This window comes from Bos indicus, chromosome 9 (genome assembly GCF_029378745.1).
Source record: "Bos indicus isolate NIAB-ARS_2022 breed Sahiwal x Tharparkar chromosome 9, NIAB-ARS_B.indTharparkar_mat_pri_1.0, whole genome shotgun sequence".
NCBI classification, from domain to species: domain Eukaryota; kingdom Metazoa; phylum Chordata; class Mammalia; order Artiodactyla; family Bovidae; genus Bos; species Bos indicus.
This window is the reverse complement of record NC_091768.1, coordinates 62,770,708-62,792,301: the sequence shown is the minus strand read 5'-3', so window position 1 is coordinate 62,792,301 and position 21,594 is coordinate 62,770,708. Positions and strand designations below refer to the sequence as shown.

Sequence of the window (21,594 nt, the reverse complement as noted above, 5' to 3'; positions counted from 1 at the left end):
TTGTCCTTAAGGGATAGGCCGTCACCAGTTATTTTAGGGAAATCCAATAAGTATCTTGAGTTTCTGGAACACTGGGCAGATTCTCTGGACACCTGCTTTAGATGGTAAGTGATCAAAAGTCAGGTTCCATCCAGGCTGAGACGTGTGTCAAGTCACACTTTCTCGATGGCCTCCTGGCTCCATTTGAGAGCATTCTCTCAGCAATACCAACCCCATTTTGATTCTGCTTTCACAACTGTGGGCCTGCAGGCCCATCCTAACAGCTCTACCCTCCTCACTGGGCCCCCTTTCACAATATCTCACTTGCACCCTATTCTGGGAAAGTGTTGTTCGTGATCCAGAGGCACAGTGCAATGGGTTGGTTGGCTATTCTTCATCATGGAACCTCCTCCTCACCATCTCCCTAGTCCACTTAACATCCCTTCAGTGAGTACTTCTGGAGCTCTTCATGTCTGGAAATACACCTATGAGCAAAATATAGAGCCTTCATGCAGCTTCCTTGAAGAAGCTCCATGGAGCTTTCATGGTATATTCATTGTCATGGCAATCCTAGCGCAGGTTGGAAAAGAATTTCCAGACACAGAGCATTTCAGAAGGAAGTGAGTTTATTAAGAGTAAACAGCAGAGGTCATGTGGGTGCTGCAAACACAGTGGGATGACTTCCTGACAGAACTGGGAAAGCCAACACTTCGTGGGTTGGTAGGAAATTTTTATAGCCTCAAGACAGAGAAGTTTCCTGCTGGAGGTTGGCATCAGGTGATTGGTTAGGGTGCTATAGGGTGAGCACTGAGGTGGGCATTTTGCCTAATATGGAGTCAGGAAGCTCGCTGGTGATGATCGGGGGCCTTTTGGCAACGGTTACAAAGGGGCTTATTCAGTTCTGGAGATGACCGTGTTTCTGGGCTCCCCTTTTGTAGCCTTCATGCCAGGTCTTGCACCAGTAGCCTTGGAATAGGACTCCACATTCATGTCTTCATGGAGCTTACATGGAATGGAAAAGAAAGACAATAAAGAAATAAATTGTATAGTGGCAGGTAGTGACACTATTTTTTTCAAGTCCCTTGGGAGTCTCACATGTGTGTTCAGCACCAGGTCCACCCATTTCTTTCATTCTGGACTTTCTCTCACCATAAGAACACATCCCCTCACCACCATGTGAGGGCATGGCTGTGGCACCCCTTGGTGGAAAAGTTCTGTTCTGTGGTCCCTGCTGGCTGCTGCTTCTCAGGAGTTCTGTGTAATCTGGACTAGAAAGCAGGTCTACCGATAAGGTGGAGATCTGCTGGTTTTGTCTTCCTAGTACCTCTACCAGAGAAGGCAATGGCAACCCACTCCATTTGCCTGGAGAATTCTTGCCTGGAGAATCCCAGGGACGGGAGCCTGGTGGGCTGCTGTCTATAGGGTCGCACAGAGTCAGACACGACTGACGTGACTTAGCAGCAGCAGCAGCAGTACCTCTACCCCATCCTAAATCTTGGAGGTATGATGATATGACCTTGACCCAGGCTGGGCCAGCCATGGTATCCCTTCCTCCTGTCCACAGCAATTTTTCCTGAAAAATGGTACATGACCCAAAAGTCATGAAAGCTAGTTAGAGCTCTTTTATGAGATTTGATATATAGATGATTAGAAAAACTCTCTTTCCACTTGGATGAACCTTAACATGATGAACCCTACTCCAAGACATGGAGTAAGTGTATGTAAGAAGCAACTGAAGCACATAGAGAAATGAGACAAGAGAGCCCTGTTGGCATATATGGATGTACCACGTCTCATTGTTCCCCCAACAAGTTCCCTCCCTGTACCTAATTACATGAGGTAATACAGATCCTTTCACACTTGAGTTACTTTCAGTTATTTGCAGCTGAAAATAATAATTGTATGCTAAGCCCACATTAATCATATCAACTACTTTGACATGGACTGATGCTAGGGAAAAGAAGCCAGCATTTATTATACAAAAATTACAGCAGCAATAAAACAAACCCTGCCTTTGACAAAACACCATATTAACATCATAGTAATAAGTTAATACAATTTTATTACACCTTATAAATTAACTATTAATTCTTGCCTGAAAAAAAAATGCACCAGCACATATGAGATTCCCTTGAAAGGGCTCACAGACCATCAGGGAACTTCTAATTAAAACAGACATCTTTTGTAAACTTGAACGAATTTTCACATGGATGAAACTTTGTTTTATGCAGCTAGTCCCATCAAATATAAAATCTCCTAACCCTAGCAAATATCAAATCTCTTGTTAAATATTATTAAATATTGATGATGCTATTTTAAAACAGGATTATAAAAGCTGCATTCAGACTAGCATCATTCTTCAAAGTAATTTCTTAAAAGCATCATAAAATAGAACTATTGTCTATTCATATCATTTGCATTGTACTCATATCCATTAAACTGACAAGATCTTCAGGCTTTTCTCTCTTATAATTACCTATAGTTTATGCTTTTTTTTTTTTTAATTAAACAGGTTCTTAGGTTTCATTTATTCTTTTACTTGATCACTTTAGGTTGGTCATGATAGTAAAAGTGCTTTTCTTTGCATAGTGGTATTTGGCATTTAGGGCTTCCTGGGTAGCTCAACTGGTAAAGAATCTCTGCAATTCAGGAGACCCTGGTTCCATTCCTGAGTCAGGAAGTTCCCACGAAGAAGGGATAAGCTACCCACTCCAGTGTTCTTGGGCTTTCCTGGTGGCTCAGACAATGAAGAATCCGCCTGCAGTGCAGGAGAGCCCGGTTGGATCCTTGGGTTGGGAAGATCCCCTGAAAGAGGGTATGGCAACCCACTCCATCACCATCAGCAAAGTGTGTGCAAATCACAACCATAACCACATCTTGGAATTTCAAGGCACTAATAGAATGGCAGAGCACTAACTGTGCATTTGAAAGACTGTGCCCATAAAATGGGGCCCGCAGGAGACCAGATTCAAGTGTTCTTTCCCAAATCAGAAAGCTTTCCCCTTCCATTAAATAAACGTAGTTCTAGGTGATTTCTTCTTTTACTTATACAAAACACACACGCGAAACTGGAAAGTTATTGGAACCTAGGGGACTGAAAACATAAGGCAAAAAAGGGAAGAAACCTAAAATGCCCCTTGCAAACCTCATCCCTCCGTTGGGCTGGAGGACCAGGGATGTGGAGGAGAGGCGCTAGAGTCATTTCCACAACTCCCGCGCCCCTGCGCCGCAGCCTCCAGGCCGTAGGGGCCGCTGCAGCGCCGAGTTTGCGGAGTGCGCTGAGACGCTCTCTCCCGCAGGAGGAGACGAGACGGAGTGCGGCGGGCGGGCAGAGGTGACCCCGCGACAGGTGAGCGGCGGAAGGGGTTGGCGTGGCGGGGTCGGGGACGAGGTGGCCGCTCCACAGCGGTCTTGATCCTGTCCTTGGCGGGCCCTACCGCCCTGTGGACCTCGTTCCCAGGTGCATGGATTCGGACTCGGGGGCGTTCTCTCGAGGCCCCCTCTTTCCCGGTACAGTCGTCGCCACTCGGTGAACTCCCAGAGCTGGATCTGGAAGTTTCTGACCCCACGGGGCGCGTGTCTCGCCCCATACGTGGACACCTCCACCCAAAGAACCTTCTCATATTCTGGACAGTTTTTTTGGTATCCCACCTCACCAAACTCCTAATTAGGGGAAAGTGGTTTTGTAATTTTTTCACGTGAGTTTCCTCTTTGCTTTTTAAGTGTGTTTACAGTCCTGTGTCTCCCCTGCAAGACAATGTCTAGAACTCAATTGAATGCAGTTTCTTTTTCTGGAGGCTTCAAAGGCATCTGTCTTTGACTAATAGCAAGATGTAGTGTAGGTCCAGGAGAAGGCGATGGCACCCCACTCCAGTACTCTTGCTTGGAAAATCCCATGGACGGAGGAGCCTGGTAGGCTGCATGCAGTCCATGGGGTCGCAAAGAGTCAGACACGACTGAGTGACTTCACTTTCACTTTCCACTTTCATGCATTGGAGAAGGAAATGGCAACCCACTCCAGTGTTCTTGCCTGGAGAATCCCAGGGACGGGGGAGCCTGGTGGGCTGCTGTCTATGGGGTCGCACAGAGTCGGACACGACTGAAGCGACTTAGCAGCAGCAGCAGCAGCAGCAGTGTAGGTCCCACAATATGGGGAAGGCAGCGGACCCAAATAATACTTTACAGCCCTCAGATTGTTGGCAACATCCTTTGTAAATAACATTCCTTGTCAGTATCTGTCTCTAGGTATGGTAAATTTCAAGGGATTAAAAAAAGAATAACTTTTACCATTAAAAACAACAAATACAGAGTTCATCTTTAAAATTTAAAACCCAAAAGAGAGGGGACATATGTGTATCTATCTGATTCATGTTGATGTATGACAGAACCAACACAGTATTGTAAAGCAATTATCCTTCAATTAAAAATAAATTTTAAAAAATTAAGTGATTATAATTTTATGCTTCGTTGGAATATTAATTACTCAGCCATAAAAATGAACGAAATTGGGTCATTTGTAGAGAAGTCGTTGAACCTGGAGTCTGTCATACAGAGTGGAGAAAATCAGAGAGAGAAAAACCAATATTGTATATTAATACATGTATATAGAATCCAGAAAATGGTACTGATGAAGCCATTTGCAGGATAGGAATAGAGAGACAGATGTAGAGAACAGACTGTGGATGGTGAGGGGGGCTGGGAAGAGGAGGGTGAGACAAATGGAGAGAGTAGCATTGACACACATAGGCTACCTTGTTGTAAAATAGCCCGACGCTGCTGTATAGCACAGGAAGCTCAGTTCAGTGCTCTATGAGACTAGAGGGGTGGACAAGGGTGGGGTGAGAGACTCAAGAGAGGGGGGATATATGTATACATATAGTTGATTCACTGTTGTTATGCAGCAGAAACTAACACTAAAGCAATTATACTCCAATTGAAACATTTTGTTCCATTTCTTCAATCTTATAATGACTTAGAAATGCTGAGTCTTAACGATTTAGGAGTGAAGTGGTGGACCAGTGGTTGGCTGGAACATGAGTGACCTGGATTATCTCACTCTTCCATGGGCAAAGACAATCAATCTCTTTTGGTTTAGATTTGTTTAGAAAAAGGGATTGAATTAATTGGTGGAGATGAAAATAGCTACTATTTGTTGAACTTCTGTTATGTCCTTTAAAAAATGTTACCTCATTTAATCTACAAAGTCATTCTATGCAGTAGGTAATATCCCTTTTATAAAAGTGCAAACTGAAGCTCAGAGAAGTTGTCACTCAAAAACATACACTTAATAGGTAGCAAAATTGGAATTTGCAGCAATGGTACATTCCCTTAAGACAGAAAGCTGTCTGATTCTGTCCTGAACTTGTGTATTCTAAATCAAATTATTTTTAAGGTGTCCTGCCCCAAACTTCAAGTTATTTTCTTAAATTCTGAAATAGTGTGGTATGTGAAACAAAAATAACAAGTACATTATATATCCTTAAAGTATTTTATCCATTTTATAATTCCCCTAAGGCTTTTATTTAATAAAAGCAAGGCTTTATTGCTGGTATTCCTTTTCACCAGTATTCTGTGATTCTGACCTTTTTTTTTTTTTTTCATTTATCTTCTGTTCAGATGCTTATTTCAAAATGAATATCTAAGGATTAAGTTTCTCACCAAAGTAACTCATATTCTTTATATCTTGGTCTAATTTTTATGTCATGCCAGTTTTGTGCCAGCAAATTGTTTAATATCAGCGGCCAAGTACATTCTGGATTATCCCACAGAGCTGGAATTTTAATAAAGGAGAGAAAATGGTTTAAATTTTCTGCTGCCTAAGATCATCTTTGTACAGTCTCGTACAGTGTATTCGTTCTGGGGGCATGATTTTCACTCATACTTTAGGGTGTTGCTACAAAGAGGCCGCTGCTTCCTTTCTCATCACATATTGCCTTCCCCAGAGAAGGGGCAGGAGAAAAAGGTAAAGAACCTTTTGCTGGGAGGGACGTATGAAGTAAATGCAGTTTAGTTTAGATCTTTTTTTTTTTTAAAAAGCTTTTAGATTGGAGTATAGTTTCTTTACAATGCTGTGTTAGCTGCAGGTGTGCAGCACAATGTATGATTTAGTTATACATACGTTTTTTCCAGATTCTTTCCCCTTATAGTTTATTACAAAACACTGAGGGTAGCTCCCTGTGTTATACAGTACATCCGTGTTGATTATTTTATATATAGTTGTGTATGTTAATCCCAGATTCCTAATTTATCCCATGCTACCATTCCCTTTTTTGTAACCATAAGTTTGTTTTCTATGTCCATGAGTCTTTTTCTGTTTTATAAATAAGTTTGTATCATTTAGATTCCATGTATAAGTGATATCATATGGTATTTGTCTTTCTCTTTCTGACTTACTTTGCTTAGTATGATCTCTAGGTCTATCCATTTTGCTGCAAATGGCATTATTTCATTTTTTTGTTGTTCAGTTGCTCAGTTGTGTCCAAATCTTTGCTACCCCATGGACTGCAGCACACCAGGCTTCCCTGTCCTTCACCATCTCCCAGAGCTTGCTCAAACTCATGTCCATTGAGTCAGTGATGCCATCCAGCCATCTCATCCTCTGTTGTCCTCCTCTCCTCCTGCCTTCAGTCTTTCCCAGCATGAGGGTCTTTTCCAGTGAATCAGTTCTTCGCATCAGGTGACCAAAGTATTGGAGCTTCAGCTTCAGCATCAGTCCTTACAATGAATATTCAGGACTGATTTCCTTTAGGATGGACTGGTTGGATCTCCTTGCAGTCCAAGGGACTCTCAAAAGTCTTCTCCAACATCACAGCTCAAAAGCATCAATTTTTCAGCATTCAACCTTCTTTTTTAGTCCAACTCTCACATCTATATAGCTTTAACTATATGGACCTTTGTCGGCAAAGTAAGGTCTCTGCTTTTTAAATACAGTATCTAGGTTTGTCATAGCTTTTCTTCTTTCATTTTTTAGGACTAAGTAATATTCCATTGTATATATGTACCACATCTTTATCCATTGATCTGTTGATGGACATTTAGGTTGCTTACATGGCTTGGCTATTGTCAATAGTGCTGCAGTGAACACTGGAGTGCATGTATCTTTTTGAATTATGGTTTTCTCTGGGTATATGTGCAGGAGTGGGATTGCTGGATCATATAGTAGCTCTATTTTTAGTTTTTAAAGAAGCCTCCATACTGCTGCACCAGTTCACACTCTCATAAACAGTGATGGAGGTTTCCCTTTTCCCCACATCCTCTCCAGCATTTATTATTTGTAGATTTTTCAATGATGGACATTCTGAACAGTGCTAGGTGATACCTCACTGTGATTTTGATACTCTGATAGTTAGCAGTGTTGAGCACCTTTTCATGTGGTTTTTGGCCTTCTGTATGTCTTCTTTGCAGAAATGTCTTTTTAGGTCTTCTGCCCATTTTTTGTTTGGGTTGTTTGATTTTTTTTTTTTTTTGGATATTGAGCTGCATGAACTATTTGTATGTTTGGAAATTAATCTCTTGATCACATGATTTGTAAGTATATTTTCCCGTCTTTGATTGTCTTTTCATTTTGTTTATGGTTTCCTTTGCTGTGCAAAAGCTTTTAAGTTAATTACATCCCATTTGTTTATTTTTGTTTTTATTTTCATCACTGTAGTAGGTGGATCCTTTGGGATCCAAAAAGATATTGCTGAGACTTACGTCAAAGAATGTTCTGCCTGTATTTTCCTCTAAGAGTTTTATAGTATCCAGTGTTAAACTTAGGTCTATAATCCATTTTAAGTTTGTGTTTGTGTATGGTGTTAGAGAATCTTCTAATTTCATTCTTTTACATGTGGCTGTCCAGTTTTCCCAGCACCAGTTGTTGAAGAGACTTGTCTTTTGGCCAGGAGAGACATATGAAGTACATACAGCTTAGTTTAGATCTTTTTTTATAGGCAGGTATGAAAAACGCAAGTCTCTTCTATTAAAAAAAATTATGTACACAATTTCTTATTTAAGGGAACAAGAAATGGGTGATGGAAAAAAATGAAGAAGAAATAAGAACAGGGCACCTGGACAGATTGCACAGCCGTGGGGTGGCCCATGGGATACCTAACTTACTGAATGTTTTAGAGGTCAACTGGCGCAGAAATTAATCACCAAATTGGCCAGCAGCAGTGCAGTGTCAAGTTCCTATCATCCCCGCTAGTGTGTGTTTGTGTGTGTGTGTATGTGCATGCACGCACGTGTGCACACTAGAGAGAGAGAGTCCCCTTTTTAACACAATAAATGCGGGTCCTTGCTTAAAAATAAACTCATCTTGAAAACAAGTATATCTAGAGATGGATCAATATCACATGTGAATAAGTAAGTGTGATTTACCTCACGCTTTGCAGTGGGGAAAAAAAGAGTAAGAGAAGAAGTGGGAGAAAGTGATGGGGGAACTTAGAAGCTCTAATGGATGTGTGTCAGATGGTAACTGTTTTTGAGGTACTGTCCACTCACTGTTGGAATAGGTTGTTGCTGTGCTTTGAATTCATGATTAGTTCTGTAGCTTTTAAAATTACAACTTACATCAGCTCTGATTAACACACCTGTGAAGAAACAACTAAGGTTTTGCATTTTATATACTTATTCAACCACGACATCTTGCATGTCTTTCACAGTCATATTCCTACCGTTCTGTGGGCCAGGCATGTGAGGAGATAGAAAAGAACATTTTCTTACATGAAAAGTCTCATTTTGTTCTGTTCGTATTACAAATTCTTACCTAATAAATCCCTTTTTGGCCTCAGCAATCTGTCTCTCTTTATTTAAAGTATCAGTCAGTCATTCAGTTCAGTCACTTAGTTGTGTCCGACTCTTTGCGACCCCATTGACTGTAGCACGCCAGGCTTCCCTGTTCACGATCTCCCGGAGCTTTCTCAAACTCATGTTCATCTACTTGGTGATGCCATCCAACGATCTCATCCTCTGTCATCTTCTTTTTCCTCCTGCCTTCAATCTCCCAGCATCAGGGTCATTTCCATTGAGTCAGTTCTTCACATCAGGTGGCCAAAGTAATGGAGCTTCAGCTTCAACATCAGCCTTCCAGTGAATATTGAGGACTGATGTCCTTTAGGATTGTCTGGTTTGATATCTTTGCAGTCCAAGGGACTCTCAAGAGTCTTCTCTGACACCACAGTTCCAAAGCATCAATTCTTCAGCACTCAGTTTTCATTATGGTCCAGCTCCACATTCATACATGAATTAAAGTCAGTAGTTCTAAAGTATAAGATTCTAAAATAATTTCCAAATCAAAGATTTGTCATATTTAGGGAGTATTTTGCCATACTGTAATAGAAATGCACTGACCAGTCCTAAGTATAATAAATAAATAGTTTTATATTTAACTAAAATAATATTGGTATAATTATTTTCGTAAATGTAAGGGGTGTGTGTGTGTGGTTGCATGCACGCACGCTTCATCACTCAGTCATTTCCGACTCTGTGACCCCATGGGCTGTAGCCCACCAGGCTCCCTCATCCATGGAGATTGACCAAGCAAGAATAGAAGGTTGTTAAAATTTTTTGTTAGTTCCGTGAGTGGTATAAACAAGTTCATGAACTTTGGGGAGAACTGTTGGAGCATCTGCAGTGACTGTGGCACATACAAAGAGAAGCGGCAACAGAACTGAGCAGTCTTATACCAGGCCTAGTAAAAGAGTGATATATGATAGAAAGTAGTACTTTCATTGGGCTTCCCTGGTAGCTCAACTGGTAAAAAATCCATCTACAATGCCGGAGACCCTGGTTTGATTCCTGGGTTGGGAAGATCCCCTGGAGAAGGGATAGGCTCCCCACTCCAGTATTCTTGGACTTCCCTGGTGGCTCAGACAGTAAAGAATCTGCTTGTAACGTGAGAGACCTGGGTTTGGAAGACCCCCTGGAGGAGAGTATGGCAACCCATTCCAGTATTCTTCCCTGGAGACTCTCCATGGACAGAGGAGCCTGGCAGACTACAGTCCATGAGGTTACAAAGAGTCAGATGTGACTGAGCGACTAAGCACAATACTCTCATATGTTCCTAAAAATATCACAAACAATGAAAATTGTGGTATGTTAAATCTTTTAAAATATAGTGTGGTAGGTAATTCTTTAATTTGTAAAAGTCACTCAGTCATGTCCGACCCTTTGTGACCCCATGGACTATACAGTCCATGGAATTCTCCAGGCCAGAATTCACTGGAGTGGGTAGCCTATCCCTTCTCCAGCAGATCTTCCTGACCCAGGAATTGAAAAGGGGTCTCCTGCATTGCAGGTGGATTCTTTACTATCTGAGCTACCAGGGAAGCCCTTTAATTTGTAAAAGTCCCTTTCAATAAACATTTGCAGTAGTTTCCAGCCTATGTATTCTTTAATTGTCATTTCTGGCAAAGAGTTTAACATGAACAGTTTAACGTAAATGGAATGTTGGTGTCTAGAGTTTACAGTATAATAAATACTACCTTGATTGCTTATTTACTTGTTTCATCACAAAGTAAATGTAGGTTCAGCTAAGGAAAGAGAGAATCTTGTGCAAAATACAATATATATATATATATATGTATGTATATATATATATATATATATATAGCAGAGAGGCTATCTCCCAGGCGATAGACCTCAGTAAGATCCCCAAATAAAACTTATCTTGCAACTTTAAGTTTGTGCATTTTTCTTCAGTTTACAGTTTCAAGAAATTCACCTAAGAAATGTGCATGTGAGTGGACCGCTGGTTCAGCAGAAAACATTGGAGTTTTTTGGTAACCGTGGGCATGATGTGTTAGAAGCATGTGCTGGCTGAACAGGTTTCAGGCATATTATGGAATTGTTTCAGAAGTTGTCTGTAGTGGAAAAAAAAATCACTGTTCCAATAGAGAAAATTAGTAACTTGAATGCTGTTGAAATTTTTTTTTTAATTTTATTTTATTTTTAAACTTTACAATATTGTATTAGTTTTGCCAAATATCGAAATGAATCCGCCACAGATATACCCGCGTTCCCCATCCTGAACCCTCCTCCCTCCTCCCTCCTCTCCCCTCCCTCTGGGTCGTCCCAGTGCACCAGCCCCAAGCATCCAGTACCGTGCATGAAATTTTTAAAAAATTGCTAGTTACTGCTTGAATGATGTGTTAAATGCTGATGAACCAAGTGTTTTATGAGTTGTTACCTCATATAATTCATGTCCAAAGTGGACTTCAAAGAAGAGGTAAATAGAGGTTAATGATCATTCTTTTCTGCTGTAATGCATCGCGGTCGGAAGAGATGAGACCACTTGTCATTGGCAAGTCAATTAACTCCCAGGGCTTCAGAAATGTTCATTTGCTCCCCAGTAATGATGAAGCCAGTATACATGTCTAGAGAACATGAGGTTTATTTGATGAATAGCTGAGAATGGTTGGTAAGAGGAAGATAGGAGTGAAAAGCAAGATCCTCTTGCTGATGGACACCTGCTCTGCCCAACACACCCCCGTGTTTGGATCACATGTGTTGAGTTTTCTCATTGACTAATCTTTTTCACTTTTGAAAAAACTGGACTCCTAAGTTTCTCCATAAGTAATAAGGTTGCAGAAATATTGCTTTTATAAAGACTGTAAAATGGGAAACTTAATACTTGAATAAACAAAGTCCCAACAAGTGTTTAAATGTGAGTGTTTGACTCTCATTTTATAACATTTACTGAGGGTTCAGCATTTCCCCCAAAGAATTTTATTATATTGTCATGAATCTCAGCCATTCTTTGGAAAGCTTCTTTCCCTATCTTTTCCCTTCCAAACTTCCCCCCACCCACCCCACCAGCATTCGGTGGCAGGATTGGTAAGAATAACCTTTTGCCCAGTAGTATGTAGAAGAAAAAAATATTCACGAAGTGTTGACATTCTAGCAGGGAGAACCAGAAGCCAAAAGACATACTTGGATCTATTAGGATAGATTCTGAGTAATTAAGAGAAAAATGATTTCCGATTAAGGATTAGGATAGATTCTGAGTAATTAAGAGAAAAATGATTTCCAATTAAGGAGGTAGCATAGTGTTTGTTGCCAGAGAGTGGGCGATAGAGGAGGAGTAAGGACAACAGCTGCTCACCCTTCCTGCATGGTACTGGTGCTGGGGTGACCCAGTGGAGGAAGGCAGAGGGGTGGGAAGGGAAAGTGGGAGAGGAGTCAATCTGTAGGAGGAATGGAGCGAAAGAATGCTCATGCCTCTTAGGTTGGTGTCCTGAAAGGGCTGTTGGAAGGTGAAGAATGGTGAAAATGGAAGGAAATTAAGAAGGTATGGATAACCCACTGGCCACTCCTACCCTTAGTACCCCCTTCATTTAGCAAGATACAGCGTGACTCATACCTCACTAGTTCCACGAGATGAAAAATAACCATTTTACCAAACAAAACCTAAAGGCCATTTACAAAGTACGTGTTATACAAAGTAATAAAAGAATTGACCATCACTTTTGATATATATCTAGACCGGAATTTGAAAAAAGGCTGAATATAGAATGATTTTTTTAAGAGCATTATCAGAAAAACATAACTTTGAAGGGAAAAAAAGTCTCTGATTTTATTTTTAGGTATTAAATCATCGTTAGTCAAGATGTCTTCAGCACCTGAGCCTCCAGCCTTTAAAAAGGAGCCGCCCAAGGAGAAAGACCTGGGAAACATAGGGCTCAGAGGGGTCCGCACCACAACCTTATTTCGAGCTGTGAATCCAGAGCTCTTCATTAAACCTGTAAGAAATTATCCGGGATAAGACTTTATGTTCAATTTACCTAGGCTTTCAGAAATAGAAAGTTCTAATTTTCCTGTCACATTTGATTTTATCACGGATATTTGATGTTAACTAGTGCCATCTATGGGGTCACACAGTCGGACACAACTGAAGGGACTTAACAGCAGCAGCAGCAGCAGTAAGACCTCTCTGTGGATAAGAAGTAGATGGAAGGAAAATCTTAAATGCTGTTTCACTAAATATACATATAAAACTAATTATTTTGAGGGTGTTTGAGAATTTAAATGGTAAATAGTTGAATTTTAATCAACTGATCAAATTCCTGTTTAAATTTTATTTTAATAGCTGCATTGATTTTAAGGAAACTTGTTTGATTGGGTACTATTAAGTAAATAAGGCCTTCCATTGAAACAAAGAAAACAGAATGGAAATCTGATCAGTCTACAATTCCAGGCTTATTAATAATGTTTTAACCTAGGAGATTTTGCAAACATATATTGAAAAATATGAAAACATGCATTTATACACTGTTAGGGAGTTAGCTAATTATATTTTTGTAGCAAGTTACTGAATACATTTGATTTGTTAAGTTTTATTTTTTGAAAAATGCAAATCAAGTCATAAAATTTACTTAAATGTTTGAATTTGATTAGAATTTTAATAACATAGTTACCAGTATAAACTGTTTGAAAGTTAAATAGGTCAATTTAGCAATCAAATCATTAAATCAAGGTAGAATGTTTTAAAAACTTTGAACTAATGTGTTTTTTTACTTGCCAAGTACAGTTCAAGAACTGCAAAAGTAAGCTGCTCTGAGCGAGTGGCCTTTCTCAGATGTCCATCCCACTGAAAAAGTTTGACCTTGATTTTTTTTGATGATTAAGAATAGTAATGAAACAGAAGCAGAAATGATAACAGAAGCAGAAAATACAGAATTGAAAAGCTTTATGATCCAGCAATCCCACTGCTGGGCATACACACTGAGGAAACCAGAAGGGAAAGAGACACATGTGCCCCAATGTTCATCGCAGCACTGTTTATAATAGCCAGGACATGGAAGCAACCTAGATGTCCATCAGCAGATGAATGGATAAGAAAGCTGTGGTACATATACATAATGGAGTATTACTCACCCATTAAAAAGAATTCATTTGAATCAGTTCTAATGAGGTGGATGAAACTGGAGCCTATTATACAGAGTGAAGTAAGCCAGAAGGAAAAACACCAATACAGTATACTAACGCATATATATGGAATTTAGAAAGATGATAACAATAACCCTGTGTACGAGACAGCAAAAGAGACACTGATGTATGGAACAGTCTTATGGACTCTGTGGGAGAGGGAGAGGGTGGGAAGATTTGGGAGAAGAGCATTGAAACATGTAAAATATCATGTATGAAACGAGATGCCAGTCCAGGTTCAATGCACGATACTGGATGCTTGGGGCTAGTGCACTGGGACGACCCAGAGGGATGGTATGGGGAGGGAGGAGGGAGGAGGGTTCAGGATGGGGAGCACATGTATACCTGTGATGGATTCATTTTGATATTTGGCAAAACTAATACAATTATGTAAAGTTTAAAAATAAAATAAAATTAAAAAAATTCAGGAATTCCCTAGCTATCCCGTAGTTAGGACTCTGCCCTGTCACTGCCAAGGGCCCGCGTTCAATCCCTGGCTGGGGAACTAAAATCCCCAAAACTGTGTGGTGTGACAAAAAAAAAAAAAAAAGTAGCATCCCTTTGCCTCTTAGGGTCTTGGATTTTACACAGCAAGTCAGAGTTATTACATACAGCATATCTGTTCTATGACTGTGTTTCTTGAGGTAATAGAATAAGTTCCCGGAGAAGGGTGTGTCTGTTTTGCTGTACCTGGTATATAACATGAAAGGCTTTCTGCCAGGTTTTCATGATCCTGGGTGACAAGAAAAGCATGTAGACTTCATTCCTCACTTCTTAATAAAAATAAAAAATTTAAGGTTTGCAGATGGGAAACTTGGGCCCAAAAAAGTTAAGCAACTTCTTCACAACATAGGTAACTGAAAACTGAGCACTGGATCAATTTCCTTCTTAAAGGTGAAGGTCAGAGATGTCCCAGCTGTGATGGGAAGAAGAAGAGTCTTCCATAGTCTCTAAGTTATCAGGAGTTGAATTAACTGAATAAAGAAATGGATAAATATTAGAAATGAAATTTGACCCTAGGAATGCTGGTGTGGTACTAAAGCCTTGGCATGACGAGCGGAAAGTGCAGGAGATATTTGAGTCTCCTCAAATTGGTCTTATTGAGACCTCGTGATTTGTTTTTTTCTTTGACAGAACAAACCTGTAATGGCTTTCGGATTAATAACCATTTCGCTTTGCGTGGCTTATATCGGTTACCTACATGCGACACAGGAGAATAAGAAGGACCTCTATGAAGCTATTGATAGTGAGGGACACAGTTATATGAGGAGGAAAACATCTAAATGGGATTGATTGCGCTGGTTGCTGCAGATGAAAGTTTACTGGGGCCTCTGAAATCTTCAGCTGAAAATTAGGACCGCACAGTGTCTTGTTTGTTGTTCCAGAAGATGCTGCTGAGGAAGAAGGATGCCGATTGCAGCCAGACCCCGAGAGTGAATGTTATCCTTTCAAAATGGCAGCCATTATTGTGTTCTTTTTTCCACAGAAAGAGCTGTTCAGTATTTTAATTTTATTAAATCCTCTTTTAAAAAGTGCCATGAGAATGGAAGTCATTTTTGTGAATTATAAAGTTCTGTCCAATAAAAGTACTGCTGCTCTTAAATTTGCATGGTATTGTTAATATTTTAAGGGGAATGTGCATTTACAGCTGTTGTGAAGGTTTAGTTTTGCTATTTGCAAAGGCAGTGTTCTTTTTCTCTCTGGTGAAAAAGAAAATGATTATAAATTATTGTAAAGCCTGCAGTTAAAAACAGTTTTTACAGAATTACAGATGGGTCATATATTTCAGTTTTCCATTTCAGCTAATTTTGGTCCAGATTTTTATTTTAGTTGAAAAGATACTCCCACTCAATTACTAAAATAAAGATTAAATGAAAGAATAACCCAGAGTAATTGGAGTTGTTTAAAAAAAATAACCAGACAATATGTTATACTGAGTATGATGTTTTTATTTGACTACAACTAAATGTTATCTATTTTGTTTTCATTGTAATTTGTTGTTTCATTGTTATTTGTATTTCATTGTTATCATTGTAATTTAATGTTACAATGATACTATAAATGTAAGACCTAGAGCATTTGGTCTTAGTTACTTGAAAACTAGTTACTTAGTTACTTGAAAACTAGAACTGCTCAGTAGATAAGGTCTAGATTTAAAGTAACTATAAGTATATGGGGTTTACCTTATACCTTTCTGATGAGGGTTCTAGATGTGTTTTATTTCTAGATATTTACCGCATTCTCCAAATCCTTGGAGTTGCATCTTAGTAAATAAATCTTGTCTCTGAAATTTTGTTTCATTTATTATTAACAAGTAAAATAATTGCAAAGGCAGAGTTTATCATCATAATGTAAGATTTAATTTCCAGTGCTTTATGGTAGTTTTATAAGATACATGAAAAAGTAATTATGTCTGATTTGTAGATATTAAAGAGCTTAGCTAATTGAGTTATCTGTATGCAACTAAATTAAATCTTTATTACTGACCCTTAAATATTTCTTTGTGAGGTCTCTCTATATAGTACACTTCATACAGTTTAAATACACTTAGGTGGTATACAATGCCTTTTAATTTAAAGTATTATCTTTTGCTGTTGGTTGGTAAAGAACTAGAGTTCTTCTGTTTTCAACTTATGCATTTAATGCCACATCATCATCATTAGAGTTCTTCTAATATTCAACAAAAGAAGTTACTGTTTGGTGGGGGAAGTATTAGTGAGCTATCAAGAGGTTATTGCAGCAAAGAAGGGCTGCAGGAACTGGGCAGAGGGCAGCCTTAAACCACGTGACTGTGTGTGAGTGAACCAGGGTAGCAGTAGATTCCACAAGGTGCGCAGCTGCGAAAAATAGTGCAAGGGAAGAATTCCATTGAATTTTAGAAACAACCTGACTTCCCTGGTGGCTTAGACGGTAAAAGTGTCTGCCTACGGTGGGAGACCCAGGTTTGATGCGTGGGTCGGGAAGATCCCCTGAAGAAGAAAATGGCAACCCACTCCAGTATTCTTGCCTGGAAAATTCCATGTACAGAGGAGCCTGGTAGGGTACAGTCCATGGTGTTGCAAAGAGTTGGGACAGGACTGAGTGACTTCACTTTCACTTTCAACCTAACTGTGCTACTGTTTATAGGTCTGTTACAAGTTCTGTAGCACGGTCTTCTATGTGCAGTGTCAAAGACTGCTTGGCTGTGGATGTTTTCATTCCTTCTCTAAAGGAAAATGAGACAAAGTCAGTGGTCTAAGGAGGGGATGCTCAGGGCAAGATGCTCAGGGCATCTTGGAGTCTGAGTTCAAGTGGTAGGAGAAATGTTTTCCAATGCAGGAATCTGGTTGAGATCGGGCAAACTGTAACATAATAGATTGTCCTGAAGCAAGTATTGATAAATGAACTGCTGGTAAGCTGCAAGCAACCTCTTAGCCCAGGGAAGTAATCTGTTCTGATAGAAGAGCCATTTGCCCAGAAGAGCAAGCAGTTTAGTTGTTAAGAATTTCCCAGTGTAAACAGTGAAGTTATTTATTGTTTAATAGCCTTATCTTCTGTAAGGCAACCAATCCTTCCTAGTTTTCTAACCAAGGAGGGGATTCTTGAGATACAGTTCTTTCCATTTTAAAACAAGACAACAAATGAATTAACTATGATTTTAAAAGCCAACCTTAGTAATTTTGAGTGCTTGCTTGCTGCTGCTGCTGCTGCTGCTAAGTCGCTTCAGTCGTGTCCGACTCTGTGTGACCCCATAGACAGCAGCCCGCCAGGCTCAGCCATCCCTGGGATTCTCCAGGCAAGAACACCGGAGTGGGTTGCCATTTCCTTCTCCAGTGCATGAAAGTGAAAGGTGAAAGTGAAGTCGCTCAGTCGTGTCTGACTCTTAGTGACCCCATGGACTGCAGCCTACCAGGCTCCTCCATCCATGGGATTTTCCAAGCAAGAGTACTGGAGTGGGGTGCCATTGCCTTCTCCGGAGTGCTCGCTTACTGAAAGTAATTTTTCCTTTAAGGTACTGTGTGATTTTCCCAGTTTTATTGCCCTGGCACAAAAGCATTATAGATAACCTAAAAAAAAATTAAACTCCTTTTTTTTAGTTCTGGCTTAAAAAATCAATTCTTTAAGTAAACATTTAACAGAAAGTATGGTAGACTGAATAATACACCTCTTTTCCCACACCACCCTAGAGATGTTTGGATCCTAATTCCAGAACCTGTAAACATGTTCATTATATGACAGAAGGGTTAAGGTTATACCAATAACCTCAGATATGCAGATGACACCACCCTAATGGCAGAAAGTGAAGAGGAACTAAAGAGCTTCTTGGTGAAGATGAAAGGAGAGTGAAAAAGCTGGCTTAAAGCTCAACATTTAGAAAAACAAAGATCCCATCACTTCATGGCAAATAGGTGGGTAAACAATGGAAACAGTGACAGGCTTTATTTTCTTGGGTTTTCAAATCACTGCAGATGGTGACTGCAGCTATGAAATTAAAATACCCTTGCTCCTTGGAAGAAACTCATTGGAAAAGACCCTGGTGCTGGGAAAGATTGAGGGCAGGAGGAGAAGGGGATGACAGAAGATGAGATGGTTGGATGGTATCATCTACTCAATGGACATGAGAAAGAGAGAGTGAAGTACTGGGTAGCCTGGTGTGCTGCAGTCCTCGGGTGCTCACAAAGAGTCAGACACGACTGGGAAAAAGAAAAACCATGGCAGAAGGAACTTGACAGATATGATTAAGTTCAGGATTTGAAATAGGGAAATGACCCTTTATTATTTGGGTGGGCCTGATATAATCACAAAAGTCCTTATAAGAGGGAGGCAGATGATGAGAGGAAGAAGCAATGTCACCCTGCAAACAAGAGGATAAGAGGCTGTATTGATGCAAGCCCATGGGCCGAGGAATGGGGACAGCCTCTGGGAGCTGGAAAAGGCAAGGAAACAGATTCTCGCTGAAGCCTCCAGAAGGAAGCAGTGCTGCCAACACCGTTGTAGACTTCTGACCTCCAGAACTGCAAGACAATGAATTTGTGTGGCTTTAAGCCACCAGTTATGTAGTCATTTGTTACAGCAGCAGAAGGAAACATACAGAAAGTATCTGGGAAATGAAGAGCTGTACCATGCTGCCTTTTGTCATGATTTCTAGTTGCTTTTATGAGCAAAGCTTGTCTTACCTAGCAACAGTTGCTAAGTAAGTTAACAATTTAATCTAGACTCCAGGAGGGAGCAGCTGCTTAAATCTTCCCAAATCCAGTGCCCAGACCTTCTATGGGCAGGGGCTTTCAGTACCATTCTTTACCACTAGGCATATAACCACTACCTAACCATGGTGAATCATTTAATCTTGATTAGCCTCTAGCATTGTCTTCAAACCTTGAATCTCTTCTGCTTTCTCAAACTTGAACTTTTCTTAAAACTACTTTTTCTAATCCTAAGAGTGTTTTAACTGTACATAGTAAAAGACAACTTTAATTATGATCAGAAATCCAAATTATACAAACTTTGTTTGCTGTGCTGTTTGTAATAAAATAATTCCACCAGCCCCTTTTGGGGAAACCTTCAAACGGATCCATGAATACAAGCCATTTAAGACACGGTTTTACACTCACAAAGATATACTGGGTAAGTGAGTTTGCTGGTTTTCTTTGTCCTAATGTTTCATAGCATTGTATGTTATTCTTGTTGTATAGACTTTGATCAGCTGTCCTAATCAAAGCTCCTTGTCCTGCAGATGTGTCTGTTTGGCATGAGAAGAATATGGGTTGAAATCCTGCTTCTCCACTTTCCAGTTGTGTGCCTTGGCAGGATACTTAGCCTCTCAATCTGTCTCCTTATATGTAAACAGGGATGTTAATATAATACTTTTCTTGCAGGTTTCTTCTGAGGCTTTAATGAAATATTCATACCTATTCTAAAGCCTGGCACATAATAGTAACTTGGAGTTCTTTTTGCCCTTGCCCATCCTTGAGCACTTTCCATACACGTAGGAGAGAAATATCTCTAAGTAACACCTTAATAAACAGATGAAAGAAACTGTGTTCTTTGTTAGTACTGGTGACATAAAATAGATTATAAATAGCATGAGAATATGTACTGTGTATATACTTCTTTTATCTTTTAAGTCCTTTTGTATTTAAAAACATTTTAAGTATAGCTGATTTATGACGTTTCAGGTGTACAGAAAAGTGATTCAGTTTTATATATACATATATTATTATATTCAATATATTTTATATTAAATTATATATATATGTTCTCTTTCAGATTATTATCCATTATAAGTTATTATAAGCTATTGAATATAGTTCCCTGTGCCATACAGTAGGTCTTTGCTTACCTATATTATATATAGTAGTATTATCTGTTATCCCCAACTTCCTAATTTATCTCTTCCCCCTATATATGCACTTCTAATAAGCAAATCAAATTTTAATTTCAGGTTTCCTTTTCTCCTCATTCCTGTCAGGTTTTCAGTCAGGTTTTAAGCCTTGGAAGTGTTTTCCTAAGTACTCTCAATCTACTTCTCAAATCCTGTCTTCCTTTAATGTGTTAAATTAGTGGTGATTAAATTTTACTCCTGATCTTTGAAAATGTAAAAAGCTATAGAATGGAGAGTGTTTTGAAAAAAAAAAAAAACAAAACTAAAATGTGGAGGGAGATCAAATTGGGATCATCCTCTAAAAATATCAATACCAAAATTGATTACTGATTTTAACTTCTAGTAACTGTTTAGTGTGACTTATTAATTATGATCTCTATAATGATTTGGCTTTTTACACTCAGAACAGTGGATATCCATTTTTAGATATTTTTTTTTGGTTGATTCCTTATGCCTCCTAGTATATCTGAATCGAAACATTAAGTGGATAAATTAAAACATGTATCAATGCTAATAAGTATTGCAGAGGGTAGTTCTCAACATTGGCAGTGTTCTACAGAATTTTTAAATCCAAACACAAACGTCATTGGATTTAATACTGTTACGAAGTCCAAATTCATTCTACTCACTGCATGAGAGGCCAGTAAATCAGGAGATGAGTTGTTGGGGCAAAGAAGAACGACTTTATTCAGAAAGCCAGCAAACAGAGATGGCAGATTAATGTGCCAAAGAACCTTCTTACTCCTTTCAGAATGCAGACATTTTTCATATTAAAAGGGGAGGAGGGGTGAGTTGGTTGGTGCAAACTTCTTGGTGCAGGAATCCTTTGTTCTTGTAATTGTCCATTATGGGTCAGTTCATGATGTTCCTGTAAACCTCCAGCAAGACAAATCTTATTCTCTGTTCTGCAGCTTTTCGGCTCTACATGAATGGAAAAGCGTTATACCTTTAAAGGTCAGAACCTTGAGAGCAGGCTACCCTGTATATTTCAGGCTATAGGCAACATTCTTCACTCTAAGCAAAAGCAATTGAATACAAAGGTTAAAGTAAATGAAAACATCTAATATGGAGTCAGGTTTGTTCTTCCCTATTACAATACTAATCCAATACAGACCCACTAAATTAGAACCTTCAGAATTGGCCCTCAGCATGTGGGCTTTTAAAAAACTTTGCCAATATTTTTTACATATTTAATAGATTTTTATTTGGAAATAGTTGAAGACATTTTAAAAATAGAACAGAGTTCCCACCCAGGTTCTCTCACTGATGCCTTACATAACACTGGTACATTGTCAAAACCAGGAAACTGGTGTTGGAGCAATACTGTTAAGTTAGGTGCAGACTTTATT

General features: G+C 39.4%; 2 protein-coding genes across 5 annotated transcripts in view; both read left to right on the top strand.

The window, feature by feature from the left end:
- The first annotated feature begins 3,240 nt into the window (after nucleotides 1–3,240).
- On the top strand, nucleotides 3,241–15,487 carry SMIM8 (small integral membrane protein 8). 4 transcript variants are annotated; one of them, XM_019967388.2, is made up of 4 exons: nucleotides 3,303–3,328; nucleotides 10,660–10,696; nucleotides 12,543–12,700; nucleotides 15,019–15,487. In XM_019967388.2, the coding sequence occupies exons 3-4, from the start codon at nucleotides 12,566–12,568 to the stop codon at nucleotides 15,175–15,177; spliced, it is 294 nt and encodes a 97-aa protein (XP_019822947.1). In that variant the 5' UTR covers nucleotides 3,303–3,328; nucleotides 10,660–10,696; nucleotides 12,543–12,565; the 3' UTR covers nucleotides 15,178–15,487. The 4 variants fall into 4 exon arrangements, with proteins under 4 accessions (XP_019822945.1, XP_019822947.1, XP_019822943.1 ...); XM_019967387.2 differs by lacking the exons at nucleotides 3,303–3,328; nucleotides 10,660–10,696 and adding exons at nucleotides 10,724–10,739; nucleotides 12,185–12,247; XM_019967386.2 differs by lacking the exon at nucleotides 10,660–10,696 and having other exon boundaries at nucleotides 3,241–3,328.
- Nucleotides 15,488–17,721: 2,234 nt separating this feature from the next.
- Nucleotides 17,722–21,594, top strand: part of C9H6orf163 (chromosome 9 C6orf163 homolog) — a 29,309-nt gene continuing 25,436 nt past the window's right edge. Inside the window, exon 1 of the mRNA XM_019967389.2 lies at nucleotides 17,722–19,488. Coding sequence (XP_019822948.2) covers nucleotides 19,341–19,488 — 148 coding nt within the window. The 5' untranslated portion in view covers nucleotides 17,722–19,340. The remainder of the gene's footprint in view (nucleotides 19,489–21,594) is intronic.

Coding starts and splice junctions, on each gene's coding strand:
- SMIM8 (XM_019967386.2), top strand. CDS start 12,566: ATGTCTTCAGCACCTGAGCCTCCAGCCTTTAAAAAGGAGCCGCCCAAG. Junction 12,701..15,018: donor CAGAGCTCTTCATTAAACCT/GTAAGAAATTAT, acceptor TTTCTTTGACAG/AACAAACCTGTAATGGCTTT.